Below are 21,939 nucleotides of genomic sequence, written 5' to 3'. Positions count from 1 at the left end.
CTCTGTAGGCTTCCTAAAGGCTATCCATGCCCTCTTTTTTTGACAAAAAACGGTCCCGTTTTTGCTTGTTTTGGGCTCCCTCTCCCCCCCCCCCCCCGAGCACTCTACAAGCCTCCTATGGGCTATTCATGCCCTTTTTTTGAAAGAAAAACGGGCCGTTTTTGGGAGGTTTGCAGAGCACAAAAACTTTGTGAGATCTTATTTTCAGGGAAACAGGATATTTTAATATCTTTTTGGGGGCCCTTAAAAACAGAGGCCATTGAGCAAACGTTGAACCAGGAGTCACCTGGAAGGTTAAAATACGTCGAAAGCTTTTTCACGACAAGTTGTTCCCATGTTGAACGCTGCTGTCTTAAGTCAGTCTTATTCCAGAAGAAATTAATTACCTTTTAAAAGGTACGAGCGGGGGAGGGGGGGATACGAGGCCTGCTCTAACAGGTGATACAGCTTTCCCCTATGAAATATGCCATTGTTATCCCAGCCTTATTAGAGGCTGTGGTTGTGTAATTCTTTAAGGCAGGTTAACTTGGTGGGGAATTGCAGGAACAACCCGACGAGAAGGCACCATGTTGCTTCAAAGAAATGAAAAATTGGTTGTGTTGTCCTTTGTGGACTGGCGCTGCCAAGAAAGTAATCTCTCTCCCCTACCCCCCACAAATACCACCATGTGAACAGTGCTTTTCACCTCTAAATGTGGCACGAGATCAAGTTATTTTGGGGTAGGGTGGGAGGGAGCCAGGACAAATCCCCTCCAGAGTATCTCCCTGTTGTTCCAGATCAGATAGAGTAGGCCAGGGGTCGGCAAACTTAAACACTCAAAGAGCCATTTGGACCAGTTTCCCATAGCAAAGAAAGCCCCGGGAGCCACAAAGGTCCTAACCGGAAGCTCCCCGTTCAATTCTGGAGCTGACCGGAAGTTCAGTTCCCCTACCATAGAATCTCCTCCTAGCGCGCCGTACTTTTTCCTCTACCTGTCATAAAGCCCTATCAATTGTGGAGACAATTGCCATAGGGTCTTCTCCTGGCGCACTGTGCTTCTCCCCACCCCCCCAACCGGAAGCTCCTCTCAAAATTGTGGCACCAACCGGTGACGGAGCCGCAGCAGAGGGAGGAAAGAGCCACATGCGGCTCCAGAGCTGCAGTTCGCTGATCCCTGGGGTAGGCCTGTTCTGGGTCCCTTCCCCGAAATGTTGCCCACTAGGTGACCTCAAAAACATGTGTTTTATGTGGCTGCCACCACCACAGAAAACACTCTTGCCCCCAGCGATCAGGCAGCCCCCTCCCACCCCTCATTTTAACTTTCCAGAAGACCGTCAAAACCATCCTTTTTACTACTCAGTACAGTGTGAATGTCTGGTGTGTATCCCAGAAGGATGATTGAGGCCCTGGGTTTGGCTTGCGTTTCACGGTTTTCCCAAGGCCAAGCTTTTCATTGTTGTGAGCTACTCCCTTGTGTTTTTTAGAGGGACGGCCAAACGCAGCCTTTAAGTAAATAAACAGGCCCGCTCGCGTTTCCTCGCTCTTCCTTTTTCTGCCGCCGCTGCTGCTTTTGGAAGTCACGCCTTCTCTCCCTTTCCTTCCCCACCGAAGTCACCAATGCCAACTAAAAGAATCCAACCAGCCTTTGCAAGCCCCAAATGAGGGATCGTTGGAAGACAGCGAAGAGCTGCCCGCTCAGAGATACGAGCGGGATTTGGTGCAGAAGCTCAAGTTCCTCCGGCACGAACTCTCCCTCCAGCAGCCTCAAGCGGGCCACTGCCGCATCGAAGTATCGAGGGAAGAAATATTCGAGGTATGTAAACAGGAACCTGGGAGAAGGGGATCTGGATTCTGCCTGCCTACCTGCCTGCCTGCCTGCGTAAAACGCAGATTGGTCCTGCCAGGCCCAGATGCCATTTGGGTACCGGTTTTCCCAACTGATGTTCGATAAGCAAAACCAGCGGGGGAGGGAGGGGGTTAGCTTGACGACCGTGTGGTTCACTTAACAACCGCAATGATTCGCTCAACAGCCGTGTCAAAATAAGGTGATAAAATTGGCTTGCCACAAACTTAACACCTGCTCTTGCTTAGCAACAGAAATTTGGATTCCAGTTGTGGTCATGCATTCTGCAAACCTAGCAGTTCGAAATCACGTAAAAAACGCAAGTAGAAAAATAGGAACCACCTTTGGTGGGAAGGGAACAGCGTTCCGTGCGCCTTCGGCATTGAGTCATGTCGGCCACATGACCACGGAGATGTCTTCGGACAGCGCTGGCTCTTCAGCTTCGAAACGGAGATGAGCACCGCCCCCTAGAGTCGGGAACGACTAGCACATATGTGCGTGGGGAAACTTTTATCTTTACCTGTGATCATAAGTCAAAGCTTACCCGTTACTTGATGTTTTCTTTTATTTATGATCTGCCTTTCCAGTAGATCAGGGCAGTAACTGCAGTGCACCTTGAAGAGCTGAGAACATCCATTCGGCTCATAAAACTGCACTTAAGTGCTTCTCTTTCTGTGCATAGGAATCTTACCGTCAGATAATGAAGATGAGGCCGAAAGATCTGAAGAAGAGGCTGATGGTGAAATTTCGGGGAGAGGAAGGCTTAGATTATGGTGGAGTGGCAAGGTAAGGGCCAGAATCCTAAAAGAGCTTTTAAGATTTTTTTGGGGAGGAGGGCGAGCAGGGGATGTCGCGCTCTCTTTCTATGCTATTGGCTTGTCCTATCAGTGTTGATGGAAGTGGTCCTGCTTATTCCTTGTGGTAGTTCTTGGTGGACCCTTATAGAAATGCTTTATATTGGTGGGACACGATGGCTCAGGGGCTAAGGCGCTGAGCTTGTCGGTCAGAAAGGTTGGCAGTTCGGCGGTTCGAATCCCTAGCGCCGTGTAACAGAGTGAGCTCCCGTGACTTGTCCCAGCTTCTGCCAACCTAGCAGTTTGAAAGCAGGTAAAAAATGCAAGTAGAAAAATAGGAGCCACCTTTGGTGGGAAGGGAACAGCGTTCCGTGCGCCTTTGCCGTTGAGTCATGCCGGCCACATGACCACGGAGACGTCTTCAGACAGCACTGGCTCTTCGGCTTTGAAACGGAGATGAGCACCGCCCCCTAGAGTCGGGAACGACTAGCGCATATGCGCAAGGGGAATCTTTACCTTTTTATATAAACCGAAGCAAACCTCATTCCCATCTAGCACTGATAATGTAGCCTGGTTGGGCAGTGAAACGCCTACAGGAAAACAGCCAAGCTCAGAGAGCACCGAGGACCCCACAATAAGAACCATCCTTAAAGAAACCGACGGTGACTCTGGGTTTGAATCTGTTCAGTGGGGTAGACATAAAGAAAAACACCTTTTTAGCCCTGCTTTCTATCCTGCAAATTCTAACTTATGAAATGTGCTGCCCTAAGACCACTTTGCCTCTAATCTATTTAGGCAAGCCAAACTTTCTAACTTGTTTTGGGGAAGGTTCTCCTGATCCCCCCCCAACCTGGGTAGTTCTCACCCAAGACGTATTTCATCCTGGCCTCCTCTTGTAATGCTGATCCCTCCCCTTGTATTTGGAGCATTCGTTTCTCTCGGGGCAGTTGAATCCATCAGCATTTAAATGGCTGCTTTTTAAAAAAATCCTTTTTGATTGTTTTGTCTATTGATACGGGAGTCTGGGAGTTCTCTGCCTTTGACCTCTCCCTTGTCATCACCTCCCTCTTAGGGAGAGTTTCAGCATCTCTTTATCTCGTCTGCATTTTAACGCTGTCTAGACTGAATGCTGAATCCTCTTAACATGCCATAACCAGATGTCTGTTTGGTTTGGTGGGCGGGATAGGCAGAAGATTTCCCCATTATGCAATTAAATACCTGTTATCTCAGGTATTCGGCTCATCGGGCACTGTCTTACCACAAAAAAAAGAAACCTTGGCAGTTCTTTTAAAACAAAAAAAAATCCCCCAAACTTCCTATTCCCTGTTCTTATTCTGTTTCCTGTTGAATGCCTTTCTGTAACAGAGCGAGGAGGATCCAGAAAAGCCATCGTGATTGGACTCTGCTCCACAATGTGTTTTTTTCTGAAATGTTGGCAAATCTTGCTCGCTGGAGTCAGCCTTTTCCCAAAGTGTCTCATAAACCAGCATTTCTCAACCTCAGCAAATTTTTAAGATCCGTGGACCTCAACTCCTAAAAATTTCTCCCCGGTCCACCCATCTTAAAGATGCTGAGCTTAAGACTCTCATAGAACCATCTTGGGAACTAATCCAATTTCTGAAGTGGAATAAACTTTTACTTTCATTTCTCATCCTCTCTCTCTCCCCCCCCCCCCCCCCCCCCCCAATTTCTAATCTTGTTGAAAATTACATCCGGCAGGGAATGGCTGTACCTTCTATGCCACGAAATGCTGAATCCGTACTACGGGCTTTTCCAATATTCAACTGATAACATTTACACGCTGCAAATAAATCCCGATTCCTCCATCAACCCCGTAAGTACTCTTTAAACCCAAGGATCTATTTTTGGTTTTGGAAGATGACTGTTAAAAAGGAGCAAGCATCTCTGAAATATATAAGATAAAGTTCAGTTGCCAGCTCATTTTGGCTTTAGAATTTCCGCAGGATATTCTTTCATTTTATATATTTTGTCAAATTTGCGTGGCTGCCCATCTCACGAAAAATGATTCTGGGTGGCGTTACGACACTTAATTAAAACTAAAACTTTCATGGTGGTCACGACCTTTACTTGGGCAAGTTGGTGCATCACAGGAAAACAATTTTTGAACCCAGGTGCCTCAAGTGGGCTAATTTACAGAATGAGCTCAAAATCCAGGACCCATGACTCCTGAGGGAATAAAAAATTGTGGAAATTGTGGTTGCTTCAGTGCTACTAGTTTCTGCTGGGCGGCTGCTGCGGTCACATGATCTTCATTTTCCACATTCCGTAACAGTTTCCCAGCCAGTCTAGCAATCCCTTGTTTTCCCCCCCCGGGCAGCGGCCACTTGAGTTCATCGAAGTAGCCTTTAGAATACACAATCCAGTACTGGAAGGCCAAAGTGAAATCTTTTTCCTCCCTTGTTTTTATTTTCTGTACACTCTGCGAACCGATTAATGTCTATTTTTCAGTCGAGTCCTCATAGACCATGGAAGGTAAGCCTACACGAAATAGGGCTCAAAGCTGAACTAACTTGCTTCTAATGGACTAATTGGTGTAGCCCACATTTGTTTCCACGAAGGCAGGAGTGGGCAACGTTGGGGAGGGTCGTGATGACCCCCGCCCTTTGCAATCAGCTGGGACAAAAAAATGGGGTTGTGGCCCAGAGTTTAATGTAGTCTGGCTATTCCCACCCGGTCCTCCCTCCTTCCCTAGGTAAGATTTGGTCTTGTGGCTGTTATTGCTGCTCCCTCCACAAATCTGTTTCTTTTTCCTTTTTGCCGCCTTCCTCTGACATTTGCCAGTATCATCCTTACTAAAGAGCCATGGAGGCAAAGTGGTTAGAATGCAGTATTGCAGGCTAACTCACTACGCAGTGCAGGAGTTCGATTCTCACCGGCTCAAGGTTGACTCAGCCTTCCATCCTTCCAAGGACAGTAAAATGAGGACCCAGATTGTTGGGGGAAAGAGGCTGCCACTGTAAACTGCTTAGAGAGAGCTGGAAAGCACTGTGAAGCGGTATATAAGTTTAACTGCTATTGCTATTGCTAAGGAGGAAGGAAGGGAGGGAAGGCAGGCAGGCCATAGTGGTGCAGTGGTTAGAATGTAGTATTGCAGGCTGACTCTGCCCACTGCCAGCAGTTCGATCCTGACCGGTTCAAGGTTGACTCAGCCTTCAGTCCTTCCGAGGTGGGTAAAATGAGGACCCACATTGTTGGGGGCAAGAGGCTGACTCTGTCAACCACTTAGAGAGGGCTGTAAAAGCACTGTGCAGTGGTATATAAGTCTAAGGGCTGTTGCTATTACCCTCTGTGCTAGCTCCAGAGCTGTCAGACGTGAATGGCATTGCCAGCTAACGGATTGGTTTCCTTTGAGATTGGAAAGGATTGTCTGGGCAGCCGTTTGCCCTTCCCAAACTCCTTTCCATCTTTGGGCCGTCGGGTGGCCTCCGCTGCAGAGCTGAGCCAGGTCAGGGAGCCACGCAGAGGGACGTCTCTGCCAACCTCTGTGCATGTTGGAAAGGATGGGGAGTAGAATTAGAAAACGAGTTTTTCTCTGCCAGTGGTGAAGAAGTGGAAGGTCTGAGAAGGGCAACCTGGCAAGAAGAAGAGGAGGAGGAAAGGGATGGGGGAGAAATCCCGAATTTGAATCAAATCACTCAAGCTCCGTTTATGTTGAGGGAAAGGGGTGTGTGTGAGAGAGGGAGAGAGAAAGAGAGAAAGGAGAGGGAGAGAGAGAGAAGTAGAGGAAGAGAGAGAGAGAAAGGAGAGGGAGAGATAGAGAGAAAGGAGAGGGAGATAGAGAGAGAGAGAAGTAGAGGAAGAGCGAGAGAAAGAAAGGAGAGGGAGAGAGAAGTAGAGGAGAGGAAGAGAGAGAGAGAAGGGAGAGAGACAAAGGAGAGGGAGAGAGAGAGAAGTAGAGGGAGTAAGAAAGAGAGAGAGAAAGAAAGGAGAGGGAGAGAGAGAAGTAGAGGAAGAGAGACAGACAGAGAGAGAAAGGAGGGAAAGGGAGAGAGAGAGAAAAAAAAGAGACGGAGATAGATAGAAGTAGAGGAAGAGAGAGAGAGAAAGGAGAGGGAGAGAAGTAGAGGAGAGAGAGAGAAAGAGAGAGAAAGGAGAGAGAGAGAGAAAGGAGAGGGAGAGAGAGAGAAGTAGAGGAAGAGAGAGGGAGAAAGAGAGAAAGAAAGGAGAGGGAGAGGGAGAGAAGTAGAGGAGAGAGAGAGAAAGAGAGAGAAAGGAGGAGAGAGAGAGAGAAAGGAGAGGGAGAGAGAGAGAAGTAGAGGAAGAGAGAGGGAGAAAGAGAGAAAGAAAGGAGAGGGAGAGAGAGAGAAGTAGAGGAAGAGAGAGGGAGAAAGAAAGAGAGAGAGAAATAAAGGAGAAGGGGAGAGAGAGAGAAGTAGAGGAAGAGAGAGACAGACAGAAACTTGCCTTAAAGGAGGAAAACGAGACATTTTCTTCATGGGAGGGGAGGGACCTTCCTTTGCTGCCACAATAGTTCAACCTGAAACTGTGACTCAGCCCTGACTTACAGCTTGTGGTTAAAAGCATCACAGGAAGCACCCAGAAGGGTCTGAGGATGTTGCAGCAACCCAAAAGAATTTGTTATAATTATTGTCTCGGCTGCTCCAGGCTATCAGTTTTAATGGGAAAGTAATTCCTCTCCTCCTCCTCCCCCCCGCCCCAAATCCTCTCCCCCCCCCAAGTTTTCACAATGAACAGCCACCATAGAGAAGGTGCATGAAATGGTTGGAGGGGAGAACCTGGTGATTGCTATAGGTTGCCCACCCCTGTTTGAAAAAATTGTCCCACTAAATATTAATTGCCTTGAAATCCATCTCTTCAAACATACATAGGCACATACTAACAGTTCACTGTGTCTATAGATTAGGCTACTATCTAACAGTGGGTTAGGATTGGATGGAATCCAATCCTAAATGTAAATCATTTAAAAAAAAACCACCATAACCGTTCAAGATAGCGGCGGTACTGGTAAAACACAACGGTTTAGGTCCCATGAATGGGAGAGATCCAAGCTCTCCTAGATTATCCTACCTTGCAGGGCTGTGGTTGCGTTAAAATTAAAAAGAGGGCCTGCTAAATATGCTATGTGGAGCTCTTGGAGTTAGAGCAAGATCCAGGTAAACAGCTCATACCACCCTCCTTGAAAAGGTAAGACTTCAGGCTTTTGAGAGGAGTAAGTATTAACTCAAGGGATACGGTGGCTCAGTGGCTAAGACGCCGAGGTTGTCGATCAGAAAAGCCGGCAGTTGGGCAGTTTGAATCCCTAGCGCTGCGTAATGGAGTGAGCTCCCATGACTTGTCCCAGCTTCTGCCAACCTAGCAGTTCAAAAGCATGTAAAAGTGCAAGTAGAAAAATAGGAACCACCTTTGGTGGGAAGGTGTTGAGTCATGCCGACCACATGACCTTGGAGACGTCTTCGGACAGTGCTGGCTCTTCGGCTTTGAAACAGAGATGAGCACCGCCCCCTAGAGTCGGGAATGACTAGCACATATGTGCGAGAGCAAATGCATTAACCCACGTGGTAAAAGGTGCCATTCTGTATTTTAATCACAAATGCATTCCCTTATTTGCCGGTTACGATTTCTCCAAAAGGGTAAAAACTCTGTGCAAGAAGGTTGCCCATTTGACATCTTCAAGAAACCACGTGCGTTCAAGAAGGGCAGGGGGCAGTGGGGGGAATGAAATCACCCCAAATAGGGACTGGGTATAGTCAGGGCTTGGACTCGTGTGTGAAGGGTTCGAAAGAGGGAACATTCTGAATAGAAATGGGCTCCTACGGTGTTCCCCAACCTCGATGACTTTCTGGGCTTCCACTCCAGAATTCCCCAGCCAGCAGGGCTTTGGGAATTGAAGTCCACCGCTCTTAAAAGTCGCCATGGTTGAGAAGCGCTGGGTGAAGAGAATTCCTGGCACCTTTATCTTCCCAAGAAGCGCCTCTCTTTCGCCGTTCAGTTTGCTTTGCTTGCGATTGCCCTCCGGCAGTAACTACAATCCCTTTGAACTTGGCATTTAAGAGAAATCCCGCTGCTCCTGGCAAAACACCTGCAGCTGAGAAGCCCCAGGGGCAGCAGGAGGCTAAAAATACGCCGGGGGAATCTTCAGCGAGACAAAAGGGATTGTTGCAGCTTCTTATAAGCGTCTGATTACTGAAAATCTGTTTCGGCGTCTCTTAACCTCAGCCGCTTAAAGATGTGTGGACTTTCAACTCTCAGCATAAGCTGGCTGGGGAATTCTGGGAGTCGAAGTCCACCTTAAAGGTGGCTGAGGTTGAGAAACTCAAATCTACCTACAGTCTTTTAAAAAAAAAACCACCACAAAATTGTACTGATTGGAAAAAACATAAATACCACATTCATGGGACCTGCTGATGCTTCTCAGCCAGAGGGCTTGAAATAATGAAACAACACCTCCCATCGCACCAACTGAAGTCAGGCGAAAAAAAAGGCAGCTGGGATCGTTGTCATCTCTCACGGCGAATGACCTTCTTGGCGGTTGGCATCTCTTTCAGGATCATCTCTCTTATTTCCACTTTGTCGGTCGGATCATGGGGCTGGCGGTGTTCCACGGGCATTACATCAACGGGGGTTTCACCGTCCCTTTCTACAAACAGCTGCTGGGCAAACCCATCCAGTTATCTGACTTGGAATCGGTGGATCCAGAACTGCATAAGAGCTTAGTCTGGATTTTGTAAGTATTCCGTCCAATAATCTATCGTGTTTTGCTTGGGGCAGGAGGAGGACCAGCTCCAACGAAATAGACTTCCTGACCTCAAATCACTGGTGCCTACATAGATTTTTAAAGCTGTTTTTGGCAAGGCAGATACTGAAGAACTTCCAAAAAGTACCCAGGGAAAAAAAAAAAACCTGGGATGATTTTTATAAACCATCAGCGGTGACATTTCTGGATAACTGCTCCGTAGGAGAAAGTCATCCTTGTACTTCATTAGAAACCTGTTCATCTGAATTCTGATTCTGAATAGATTTGGCTTGCTTGTAATTACTAAATTAATCTTCAGCCTTCGCTCGTAACAGAGGCATGAGAAAGTATTTTACATTTCTGGAAGTCAACCAACAGTGCATCAAAGGAATATCTTTGGGAACAGAATTTGATCAGAAAATAGCTTTTTTAAATTTTGCACTCCCTATGCTTCAGTTGCATAGGGATATTCCTGCGTGCGGTTATAAAACTAATTTTCTTTACGTCAATAAAGTGTCATAATCAAAAATAGCACCAGAGGTTTTTTCCTCTACAAGGAGGAATATTAAAAACTTCACGGTACACAACTGCTTACTAAAGTGTGGATCAGCCATAGAGAGCTCTGCTCTTAGGTCTGGCTAAATAAAAAAAGTCACCTTCACTTGCAGAAATGACTTGTAGGCATTGCAATTCTTGTTGACAGAGAGAATGACATCACTCCAGTTCTGGACCATACCTTCTGCGTGGAACACAATGCATTTGGTAGAATTCTGCAACATGAACTCAAACCCAATGGGAGAAATGTTTCCGTTACGGAAGAGAATAAGAAAGAATATGTCAGGTACGTATTCAGGGAAGGCTTAATTTTGCCCCTCTCAATGAGAGGCTGACAGTCCAACAAGGTAGATCACACAAAGATACTACTGCTAAGTGCAGGTAGTTCTCAACTTAAGACTACAATTGAGCCTAAGATCTCTGTTGCTAAGTCAGACATTTTGTTAAGTGAGGTCTGCCCTATTTTACAAGCTTTCTTGCTGCAGTTGTTAAGTGAATCACTGCAGTGGTTAAATTAGTGTAAGCAGGGGGTTGGACTAGAAGACCTCCAAGGTTCCTTCCAACTTCTATTTCTATTCTATTTCTATTCCCATTCTCCATTCTATTCTATTCTGTTCCAGCTAATCAGGAGGGAATGGAGATTTTACAGTATTCTTTCCCTGGAGTGGGGTGGGAATGGAGATTTTACAGTATCCTTTCCCTGGAGTGGGGAGGGAATGAAGATTTTACAGTATTCTTTCCCTGGAGTGGGGAAGGAATGGAGATTTTACAGTATCCTTTCCCTGGAGTGGGGAGGGAATAAAGATTTTACAGTATTCTTTCCCTGGAGTGGGGAGGGAATGGAGATTTTACAGTATTCTTTCCCTGGAGTGGGGAAGGAATGGAGATTTTACAGTATCCTTTCCCTGGAGTGGGGAGGGAAATAAGATTTTACAGTATTCTTTCCTGGAGTGGGGAGGGAATGAAGATTTTACAGTATTCTTTCCCTGGAGTGGGGAAGGAATGGGGATTTTGCAGTATCCTTTCCCTGGAGTGGGGAGGGAATGAAGATTTTACAGTATTCTTTCCCTGGAGTGGGGAGGGATGGAGATTTTACAGTATTCTTTCCCTGGAGTGGGGAAGGAATGGAGATTTTACAGTATCCTTTCCCTGGAGTGGGGAGGGAATAAAGATTTTAACAGTATTCTTTCCCTGAAGTGGGGAGGGAATAAAGATTTACAGTATTCTTTCCCTGGAGTGTGGGGAGGGAAATGGAGATTTTACAGTATTCTTTCCCTGGAGTGGGGAGGGAATGAAGATTTTACAGTATTCTTTCCCTGGAGTGGGGAAGGAATGGAAATTTTACAGTATTCTTTCCCTGAGTGGGGAGGGAATGAAGATTTTACAGTATTCTTCCCTGGAGTGGGGAGGGAATGAAGATTTTACAGTATTCTTTCCCTGGAGTGGGGAGGGAATGGAAACTTTACAGTATTCTTTCCCTGGAGTGGGGAAGGAATGGAGATTTACAGTATTCTTCCCTGGAGTGGGGAGGGAATGGAGATTTTACAGTATTCTTTCCCTGGAGTGGGGAGGGAATGGAGATTTTACAGTATTCTTTCCCTGGAGTGGGGAGGGAATGAAGATTTTACAGTATTCTTTCCCTGTCACGCCCACCAAGCCACGCCCATCAAGCCATGCCCACAGAACTGTTAGTAAAAAATTTGAATCCCACCACTGAGCCAGATGAATATGTGGTAGGCAGAAATCCCTCCCCCCCTTTTTCCTCCCCAAAAAACTAAGGTGCATCTTATACTCCAAAAAAATACAGTAATTCTTTAGACAGCCTGTAACTTCAATTGGAGGACAGGTTTTATACCTATGTGTAAAATTCTTACCTTTCCAGTAGCAATTCTGCAATAACTCTGAGATTTATCTTCCTGTTTTTCCCAGGCTGTATGTAAACTGGCGGTTCATGAGAGGAATTGAAGCCCAATTCCTGGCCCTTCAAAAAGGTTTTAATGAGCTTATTCCTCAACACCTCCTGAAGCCTTTCGACCATAAGGAACTTGAGGTATTGATTATGGTATATTTCCACTAACTGTTGCTGCTGCTGTTCACGTAGCCTCAGAGGCGGAAATAGCTCTACATATATTTTCCTTGTTCTGAATTGACATGTTAGATAGAGTTCTGTCCAAGGATGGGGAGCAGTGCCCAAGAAAGCTTAATTTGGAAGGGCATTTCTTAAATTGGGGGAGCCCTTCACTTGGCAAACTTAAATTTGGGGAAATTTCTATACTAAAACACATAGTGAAAAAAATATATATATAACATAAAAGTAATAACAAGAGAAAACATGGAATAATTGAATAATGATAGATTGCAACTTAAATCTATTTGACATTATTATTGTTTTAAAACCATGATGGAAATATGACAAAATCTGCTCAAAAGCTTTCTGCAGCCTAGCAGTCAAGGGGAAATAAGTATAAATATACCATCCCATGTTGTCCTGATACTTGAAAAAGAACTTTTTTTTTTTTTTTGATTCCCAGCTCATCATCGGTGGCCTAGACAAGATTGATCTGAATGACTGGAAATCCAACACGCGCCTGAAGCACTGCATGGCCGACAGCAATATCGTCAAGTGGTTCTGGCAAGCGGTGGAGGCCTTTGACGAGGAAAGGCGAGCGCGGCTGCTCCAGTTTGTGACAGGCTCCACGCGGGTTCCCCTTCAGGGTTTCAAGGCTTTGCAAGGTGACTGATCGGGGGGGCTGAGTTAGCAGACTTGGGCCACAGGAAGCTGGGGAGGTGGGGGGGGGAACCTGCTTTTCCATGCCAGTCAATTGGCCCTCCCTCCCTCTCCTAACTGTCCCACCCAACCAGAGGTGGTATTCACCCCGTTCGCACCGGTTCGACTGGTGGCGGAAATTTTGCCCAGTTTGGCGAACCGGTAGTGATGGCTGCAATGGTGGGTTTCAAAATTTTTTAGAACCTCTTCTGTAGGTATGGCCTACTTTGTGGGTGTGGCTTGCCAGCCATGTGACCGGGTGGGAGTGGCTTGGCAGTCATGTGACTGGGTGGGCATGGCCAACTTGTAAAATGTGGTGAAACTCACTTAACAACACTCTTGCTTAGCAACTAAAATGTTGGCTCAGGAACTCTGGCATTGAAGCACACAAGTCTTAAAGCTGTCAAGTTATAAGACCTTGCACCCCTAACCTTTAGAAAAAAAACAACAGGGTGTTCAAACTTGACAGCTTTAAGACTTGTGGACTTCAACTCCCAGAATTCCTCCTCTCGCTCTTCATCTTGATGATGTGTGGACAGGCGGGGGAGGAAGCTGGAACCGGTTCTAAACAGCACTGTAGTTTTTTTTCTATAGAAGAGGTTAGAACTGGCAGGAATCCACCCCTGGATGGTTGGCTGGCCACGCCCCGAACTGGTTCCAAATTTGGACTTGCAAGGCAATGGGATGCATATGCACAAAGAACATGGTGGCAATGGCAGCTGCTTTTTCGCCACCCAGAGGACTTTTCAGCGGCCTGTGGCCAGCCGCGCCTCTGTGAGAGCCGCTTTGCAAAAAGGGGGTGGCCGGGAGGCTTCTTTGCCAGCCAGCGGCTTATCATCCTAAATCCATCCAGGAATAATACATCTTTATAAAATTCTTTGTCTAACCATTGATAAGTCCCATGTTTTATAAAATTGTTCATCTTTGGTTACCAAATAGTCCTCACTTACAAATTATATAAAATCTCACATAAACAATATATATGTATACAGTATTATCATTATTAATCCTTTATTTGACTATAACTATTATTACTTCATTTTATACAACATTTTCTAACTTTAGATAAATTCAAATTAATTTTTATTATAACAGTTCACTACATCATCCTGTCTCCATCCAATAGTAGTGCAATCTTTTATTTCTTGCCATTTGTGCCATTTGTATTCTAATTGCTTTTTTAGTAAATCTTGCATGGGCACCTCTTGGCAACTTATATTTCACTGTGTATCTTGTGAAGGCTCGAAACCCCCTCATCCGTCCCTTCCATCATCTTCCCTTTAGTTATCAGAAATTCTGCCAGAGTTTCTACGATTACTTCATAGCCAGGCTTTTGAAGGGCCTTAACTATAATGTCTGTTTGCAAGGTTCTACAGGCGCGGCAGGGCCCAGGCTGTTCACTATCCACTTGATCGATGCAAACACAGACAACCTCCCGAAAGCTCATACTTGGTAAGTCCCTCGGCTGTGAAAAACGTGTTTCTTTCTGCCAGATGAAGTTGTTAAAACTCTGCTGTGAACGAGGCGTGGAGGGTATCCAGATTAACCTTCTTCCGCCTGACGCTTCAACCCATTTATTCTCTGCCTATGTCACCCAAATACTCTTTTTTTTCTGTATTAAAATGTTTTATTTTCCATTTCCATTTTCATACAGTCACAATATATACTGTGCATAGCCGGGGCCATACAACAGTAAACAATAATCACAGCAATTCCTCTTGTCACAATACCCCCCAAATAGAAACCCAATATACCTCTTCCACTCTCCATACACCTCTTTCTTCCGCCCCCCTCCAACTTTCTATCTTCCCTCCATCATTCCCTCTAACCTACTTCCCCTCCCCCTCTACCACTCCTCTCTCCCGATCCACTCCCTCCCTTCCTTCTCACCCTCCTCCCATCCTCTCTCCCGCCCTCTCTACCCCTCTTTCTTCTATCCCACTCCTCCTCCCCCTGGTGTATTCTACTATATGTCAATGTATTCAGCTTGTCCTATTTTTAACAGAGAAATTAAAGAGAAACAGTATACATGTGAAATCGCATTACATTGAAATCTAACACATAGTATATATCCCCCCTCCCCCCCCTCCCCCCTAACACCCCACCTCCTCCCCCCCCCGACTTCCCAGAGCCCGTACACGGTATAGATTTTTAACAACACAGTCTAAAATATATTGAGACAAAAGAAATAAAAAAAAGAAGTTAATAACATCTCTACGTTGAACTCAGCTTCTTCTTGTTACACTAAACTTTGAACAGTTTAAATCATTCCTGATAGCCTAAGCCAGTGGTCTCCAACCTTGGCAATTTTAAGACCTGTGGACTTCAACTCCCAGAGTTCCTGGCAAAGCTGGCTGAGGAACTCTGGGAGTTGAAGTCCACAGGTCTTAAAATTGCTAAGGTTGGGAGCCACTGGCCTAAGCATAGGCTATCTGGAATTTCTTAGTCCCGTATTTGCTATATCACCCAAATACTTAACCCAAATCACATGGCCACGGGGGAGGCTGTAAAGGTTGTAACGGTGGAAAATGACCCTAAGTCCCCTTCTTCTTGACGTCATACTTGAACGGTCCTCTAAATGAACTTGCTGTAGTAGTAGTCAAAGCATTTTCCTTTTCTTTTTTTTGAAATTTTTATTGTTTTAATTCAAACAAAAACACAAAACAAGAATCCTCTTTCGTTACATCTTGTAGAAAGCGTGTCGATTGGTTACAAATACATTCCGTGCGTATCTTCCACAATCCTTCCATATACTTCATTCAGATTGAATTGTACATTTTAGATCAAAAAAGAAAATTTATGTATTTTACTGTCACTGTACCCCAATTCTCATTTAGTTACAATTATTTAAACATGTTTTTATCTTAAGATCATATTGTATTTAAAGACACAACCACCTACTGGCAGTCATTTGCAGTTTCAATAAACCTCCAATAACATTACCCCTTTATGACATGTTCTGAAACCAATTCAGTTAAGTTAAAATATCTTAAGTATTCAAAGCATTTCTATTGTGTTTCCTGACCTCCCGCAGCTTTAACCGTATTGACATTCCGCCTTACGAGTCCTACGAGAAGCTTTATGAGAAGCTCGTGACCGCCGTGGAAGAGACCTGTGGCTTTGCGGTGGAGTGACCAGGCAACCAAAGGAACCGATATTGCTAAAGCTCACAGACCACCAAATCAAAGGAAAAAAAAAACCTGTAAGGAGAAGCTTGCTGTGAACTTCTTTTTTTTTTTTGTCCAAAGTGTTGGGATTTGCTTGACAACTAAGGGTGCAAAGGCTGTTTTCCCCCCTCCCTTCGACGGCCGTCGGCGAAGAGGGAGCTTTTTATTTTTTGGAGGTTTCCCAAACATACCTTCTCCCTCTTGTGACAATATAACCCTCCCTTTCCTTTCTTCATTTCCCAGGAACACCACAACAACAACACCAGAAAACCAAACCAACCACACACACACACACACACTCAAATACAGGCAGCCAGGTTCAGCGTTCTGGTTTCGGTTACCCGCGATAATTCCTGCTAGATTTGTAACACATATTGTGATAAGGGTCTACGACCTGTGGTCTTTTTTTATAGGAGATTCAAAACTGTAGTTGAGTATCTTTTTGCCATTGGTTTGCCCGAGGAGTTTGGTCATCGTAGGTGTCTGTGGATGTTTGTCTTCGACGCAACCCCGAACCCTTGTAGAATCCAGAAGCTCTGGAGAGGAATGAATAAAGGGAAAAGGAAAAAGATTGGCACTGAAATTCCCACTAGCGCATTTCAAGGAAATCCCCGTTTAAAAGGAACGCCGCCCAGCAGAGCGTGCCGCTCCGTAGCATAGGAAAACTGAGGATTATTATTCCTTGTCAGGAAGCTTTTCCCCCCCCTCTTCTTCTTCTTCTGTGAATGAGATGACTTGGCTCTTAGAGGAACAATTCAGGAGAATCCAGCCATCTTGGGACGATGCAAGTTTCTTTTCTCCTTTTGCGGGGGGACGCTTGGCATAGGAGGTAGATCCATTCTTTGGATAAACTGTTTTTCTTTTCGTCATCCTTGGCATCTGTGGAAGAGAAAGCAGGGCACGGCTCAGATTCTCAAGAGAAACCACACATCCCCCCTTTTCTCTCTCTCTCTCTCTGTTTCTCGCTCTGTTTTTCTGAAATGCTTTCATTGTGATGTGAAACGGCCGAAATTCTTTCCACAGGAAATAGCTCACAGCAAAGATAAACGGGATCCAGTTCCATTTCTGAAACTGTCTGGTATACAGAACGGCTCTCGTGAAAAAGGACTCAGCCTATGAGATTGAGTAACTCAAACACTGTTTCCAGCTTCTGCCCCCCTTTTTTTTCTTCCCCCACTCCCCCCCCCAACACAATTAGGCAATTTTGACAGTCGATACCAATTTGTTTGCCTTCCGGCTTACTTCCACACAAGAAGAATCCGAATGGTAAGATTCCCCCCCTCCTCTCTCCAAAATGCTTAGTTTTAATTTGCACAAATGAAGAAGGCCGGTAATTGTTAACAAGGTAACATTTCTCTGGGGGTCAGAAATTCCACTAATCATCAAGTGTAACCTTGACACTCCTGTGAGAGTTTTTCCTTCCTCTTCCTTTGCAAAGAAGCATATAACAAGGTGTCGAACTTCATACGTGGGTCATGTATGGTGTGGGCTTGTTTTTTTTAATTTGTTTCTTGTCTGTCCAACGAGGATATTTCTATCGTCACTTAATACAACCGATTGAGAATAGCTTTAAACTGTGATAGGACAAACCAAAATTAGAGAACTTGTCCAGATCCCCGGAATTGTTTTCTTCCTGTTTATTCAGTTGACTGTAACCCTCGGCGACAGAAAACTTGAGAGGATTCCACGTGAGAAGGCAAATCTACCTTTTGTGATATTTGCACCGTGTGGCGAAACGATTGGGTTTTGTGGTTGACTTAACACTGACTCGTAGTGCCCTTCCGGGCTTCATTTGCACTTAGGCCACTGAAATGCATTGTAGATCACCTGGGGAGGGGATTAGATCAAGGAGGCCTTTTCAGAACTTGGAAGGACCTTAACCAACTTCTGGACAGTAGAAATCTACCACCATCGCTGCTTTTCAAGGGCTCTTGAATTACATTGTATATTTCGTGGGGATCCTGATTGACCCTACCACTGGAATTTAAGCCTCTAAAGAATCATAAAAGGTGTGAATTCTGCTCCCACTAAAGTGATTTGCACAGTTTGTTTCCCAGTTATTAAACGGCGTTAAGGGTTGGTAAACGATTCCTCCTCGAGCCACGCATTAAAATAGGGCTGGGCACATCAGACCAGCAGAGATAACATCCGTGGCATTTATAGGCTGAATTCTTGCATTGTTCTTGTCTCATATCGTCGTGCTTCGGCCACGTCCAAAATCGAGGACTCGCGAACGGGTCAGGCAACTTGAAATGCAAAAGGCAGCCTGCATATAGCATAAAAGGTAGCTTTCGGACAGTGGCTGGCAAACCTGGCCACTTTTAAGACGCGTGGCCTTCGAACCCCCAGAATTGGCTGAGGAATTCTGGGAGTCAAAATCCATGCGTCTTGAAAGCGGCCAAGGTTGGAGACCCCCCCTGCCCTAGAAGGAGGATCAGATGGCAGGCTGCAAAAGAGGTTCTCTCTGGTGGTAACTTGGAGGATGGGAAGAAAGATCTCTTAATTTTGCTCATCCTCCTCCAGTGGCCTTCTAAAGTTGTCGCCGTTCATCAACTAAGACCCTGAAGGGTTTTCAGGCAGGATCAGAAAGCAAGCTAGGTATGACTTGTTCTGGACAGGTGAGCATTTTTTAACCTCAGCTAGGCTTAAGGGTCACTTCTGCTGAAAGTTTTTGGGACAGCTCAACAATTAGGACAAAGCCCACCAGCATGAAGGATGCCCTCCTCCCATCGGGAGTATCGCGCAGGTCAGCAGAAGTCCTTGAAAACCGCGAGTAAAGTTTACGTGAGGGCGGAGCACGAAACGCCTGCCTGCCTGCAGTCTTCCCCACTGATAAGCATTTGCAGCTTTCCCACGAGGAGATAGGAACCAAGGCGTTTAGCTGTGATGCCACTTCAGCGGGAAAGGAGAAGGGCCAATTTTTCCTCCGATTATCTTCTGGAGCTTCTTGAAGTGACCTTCAGCATCCCCGTAGGCAGAGAGAAGCCGCGCCTGGTCCAGCGAGACAGATCTCCCTCCCTCTCTCTGCATTTTTGGTTGGTTTGTTTACTTGCCCCGAAATGCCTCGTCTGCCTTGATGCTCTCCCAGGGATGCAGGAAATCAGCACTTGCTCAGTCTTAGGAATTGGGAAGTCAAAATCGGACCAACTTTCTGTTCGCTTAAAGCAAGGGCAACTTGGAAGACCCCCCGGCAACTTGGAAGACCCCCGCGGATTCCCAACTCCCAGAATTCCCCAGCCAGCCCTGCGTGGGGCTGGAATTCTGGAAGTTGGAAGGCCACAAGCTCTTCGAAGTTGCCGAGTTTGGATGCCGCTGCTTTAAAGGGATCGTTCGCTTTAACATTAGTTCTCAGGCCTCAGCAATTTGTTTTAAAATCCTCTCGACCACAACCCAGTATTTCTGCACTGTAGGGCACAGGAAGTTTTCCAGAAATGCAGTTTTAAGTCTCTCTTGTTTGTTTCAGGTTTCCCCCCCCCCCCTCGGTAATTCCCCCCCCCCCCGTTTTTTTGTTATCCATTCTTTAACCACTTTATAATGTGTTTTTTTAACTTATTCTTTTGTAATGTCTTGGGTTTTTAAATATTGCTGCTACCCTTGTTACTCTTCTCACCGTTTATATTGCAGATTTATTTTGTAAAAAAAAAAGTTGTACACTAATGTGTTTTTTTTTTTTCATTTTATGTCTAAATCAAAGTATTTAAAAGAAAATGCTAGTTCTATTTAATGTGTTATGGAGCCGGCTGAAATAACAGTGATTGTGTAGTAGGGGTGGGCCCGAAGGTCATGTCCATTTTTGTTACATATGCAATAAACTCTCACAACTTTAATTTTGTGTCTTGATCTCTTTTTTATTTTTATTTTACTATATGATTTGAAAGACAGTATTAAAATATACAGTGGGGAAAAGCCGTTTCCCACTGAGCTTCAGCTGAGTTTTCAATCAGTCTTCAACTTATTACTACTAAGCCCCAACGTTTCTGCCGTTATATGAGAGTTGTTAAGTGAACAACGGCGTTGTTAAATTAGTAACAATGGTCATTAAGTGAATCTGGTTTTCCCATTGACTTAGCTTGCCAGAAAATTGCAAAACGGGATCGCGTCCCCTTGGGACACAGCAACGGCCTCAAGGATGAATCCACTGGCAAGAGCCGAGGTAGCGCAGTGGTTAGAGTGCAGTACTGCAGCCTACTTCAGCTGACTGCTAGTTGCAGTTCGGCGGTTCAAATCTCACCGGCTCAAGGTTGACTCAGCCTTCATCCTTCCGAGGTGGGTAAAATGAGGACCCGGATTGTTGTTGGGGGCAATATGCTGACTCTGTAAACCGCTTAGAGAGGGCTCAAAGCCCTATGAAGTGGTATATAAGTCTAATTGCTATTGCTATAAGCGTCCGAATTCGGATCACGTAACTGCTGCGAACGTCGTAGCGATGTAAACAGCCCTAAGTCCCATTCTTCATTGCCTTTGAAGGGTCAGTAAATTGATTTCCTGTTCTAGGGAGGGCCCAACGGTTTGTGAAGAGTGTTTCCCTATCGCCTTCTGTGTGATCCTTTGGTTGGGCCCTCCTATCCAGAGTCGTCTTCCAATGCAGAATAAGAGCCCTAGAGGCCATCCTTGTTTGGCAACTGTCTCCCTTAGCATCCATCGTGATGGTGATGAAAAAGTGGCTTTCACGACCAACCTTTTGGGTATTGTAGTTCTAATACATCGAGCAGCCATCCTGGGGTACTCCTGCTTTAGGCATGCTAAGGAAGGTGTTTTTAAGGACAAGTTTGTTATACTTGACGTGCAATGTGGGAAGACATAACTAAAAACTAGCCAATAACCCCTCCTTCCAAACTTAAAAACCTCATAAAACAATCTTTCAAAAATGAGTCAAGATGGGCACAAAATCTCTTGATGACGTACTTGGGCCAAACCCAGGTTTTTAAAGAGCTTTCTGAAGGGCATCTAAAATCAGGGGACATCCAAATCTAGAGAAGATCGGGGGTCCATAGGGCATCCTCGCACACGAGAGACCCATCTCCTGGGTCCTGTCAGAGGATACTCTTAAGTGATGAGCCCTGGATCATGACACCCCCCTCCCCATCCTATCTTCCTGGTTGGATGCAAGCAATTGGAGACCACAGGGAGCCATGGAGGGCTTTGCAGTTCATAACTAGCCCTCTTGACTTATTGTTCTGACCGAGGCTTCCCAAGAGCATGAAGCAAACTCCTTGTCCCGACAAAAACCCCTTTTATTCACTGACTCTGACTTCTGCTCCTTCGCATCCAGCAAAGTCTTTCAAGGGAGGATTTACAGTCACAGAACTTATCCGGCTTGGAGAGCTGCCAGGGCGATATCTGCAAAACCTGGCAAGGAGTCTCGCACAAACCAATGAGGCGAACTAATGATCTCCTGCAAACTCCATTCCCCTTTCGCTTCTCTTTTATTTCCTCTGGGAGGGGCCATTCATCGTCCACCTGTAGCCTTACTCCCAAGTCGACCCCTGTTCTTTAGCTGCTCCCTTTGTCTGGCAACTCTGTGCATGTGCACACTGGGAACAGGCTCCAGCTGTTCCTCTGCCTCACTGAATGTCTGATTCTGAAGGCAGCTGATAACTGTCAGATGGCCCTCGCCCCCTCTCTGCCTCCGACACAGAGCCCTCATTGGAGTTTTCATCAGATTCCAGGACTGGCCCAGGTTCCTCCCCAACCTCCTCACTGCCCGAATCTGCTGCCAGCTCCACTGGCGGGCCCCAAAGAAGAGTGAGGAAAGCAAGGATTTCAAGAAGAGCCCTCCTGGTCCAGGAACGGAGAAACCAAGATTTGTCAACATTGCTCAACCACCTCCTGAAAACCTGCCCTCCCGCAAAAAAACACTAGTATGATTTATGTGGATTGCTTATTTAGCATCCTGTGACTATTGTAGTGTTGTCTCTTATGATGAATGTATCTTAAGATTATAATCACGATTTGTCACTTGTTTGTATGTACACTTGAGAACTTACACGCATCGGAGACCAATTCCTTGTCTGTCCAATCAACGCTTGGCCAACAAAGAATTCTAAAAAAAAAAAAAGAGGAAGAATTCCTTCGTTTGTTGCCGAAATTGGCTATGCTTTTCGATCTCTCCCTCTAGA

General features: G+C 45.6%; 1 protein-coding gene across 1 annotated transcript in view; it reads left to right on the top strand.

The window, feature by feature from the left end:
- SMURF1 (SMAD specific E3 ubiquitin protein ligase 1) overlaps positions 1–19,647 on the top strand; it is a 47,644-nt gene extending 27,997 nt beyond the window's left edge. Inside the window, 9 exon segments of the mRNA XM_032230966.1 lie at positions 1,591–1,792; positions 2,505–2,608; positions 4,336–4,450; positions 9,144–9,322; positions 10,035–10,172; positions 11,816–11,936; positions 12,418–12,619; positions 14,030–14,105; positions 15,688–19,647. Coding sequence (XP_032086857.1) covers positions 1,591–1,792; positions 2,505–2,608; positions 4,336–4,450; positions 9,144–9,322; positions 10,035–10,172; positions 11,816–11,936; positions 12,418–12,619; positions 14,030–14,105; positions 15,688–15,787 — 1,237 coding nt within the window. The 3' untranslated portion in view covers positions 15,788–19,647.
- The last annotated feature ends 2,292 nt before the right edge of the window (positions 19,648–21,939 follow it).

This window comes from Thamnophis elegans, chromosome 14 (genome assembly GCF_009769535.1).
Source record: "Thamnophis elegans isolate rThaEle1 chromosome 14, rThaEle1.pri, whole genome shotgun sequence".
In the NCBI taxonomy this organism is placed as follows: domain Eukaryota; kingdom Metazoa; phylum Chordata; class Lepidosauria; order Squamata; family Colubridae; genus Thamnophis; species Thamnophis elegans.
Note: the sequence above shows the minus strand (reverse complement) of the source record. Positions and strands in the feature narration are given on the sequence as shown.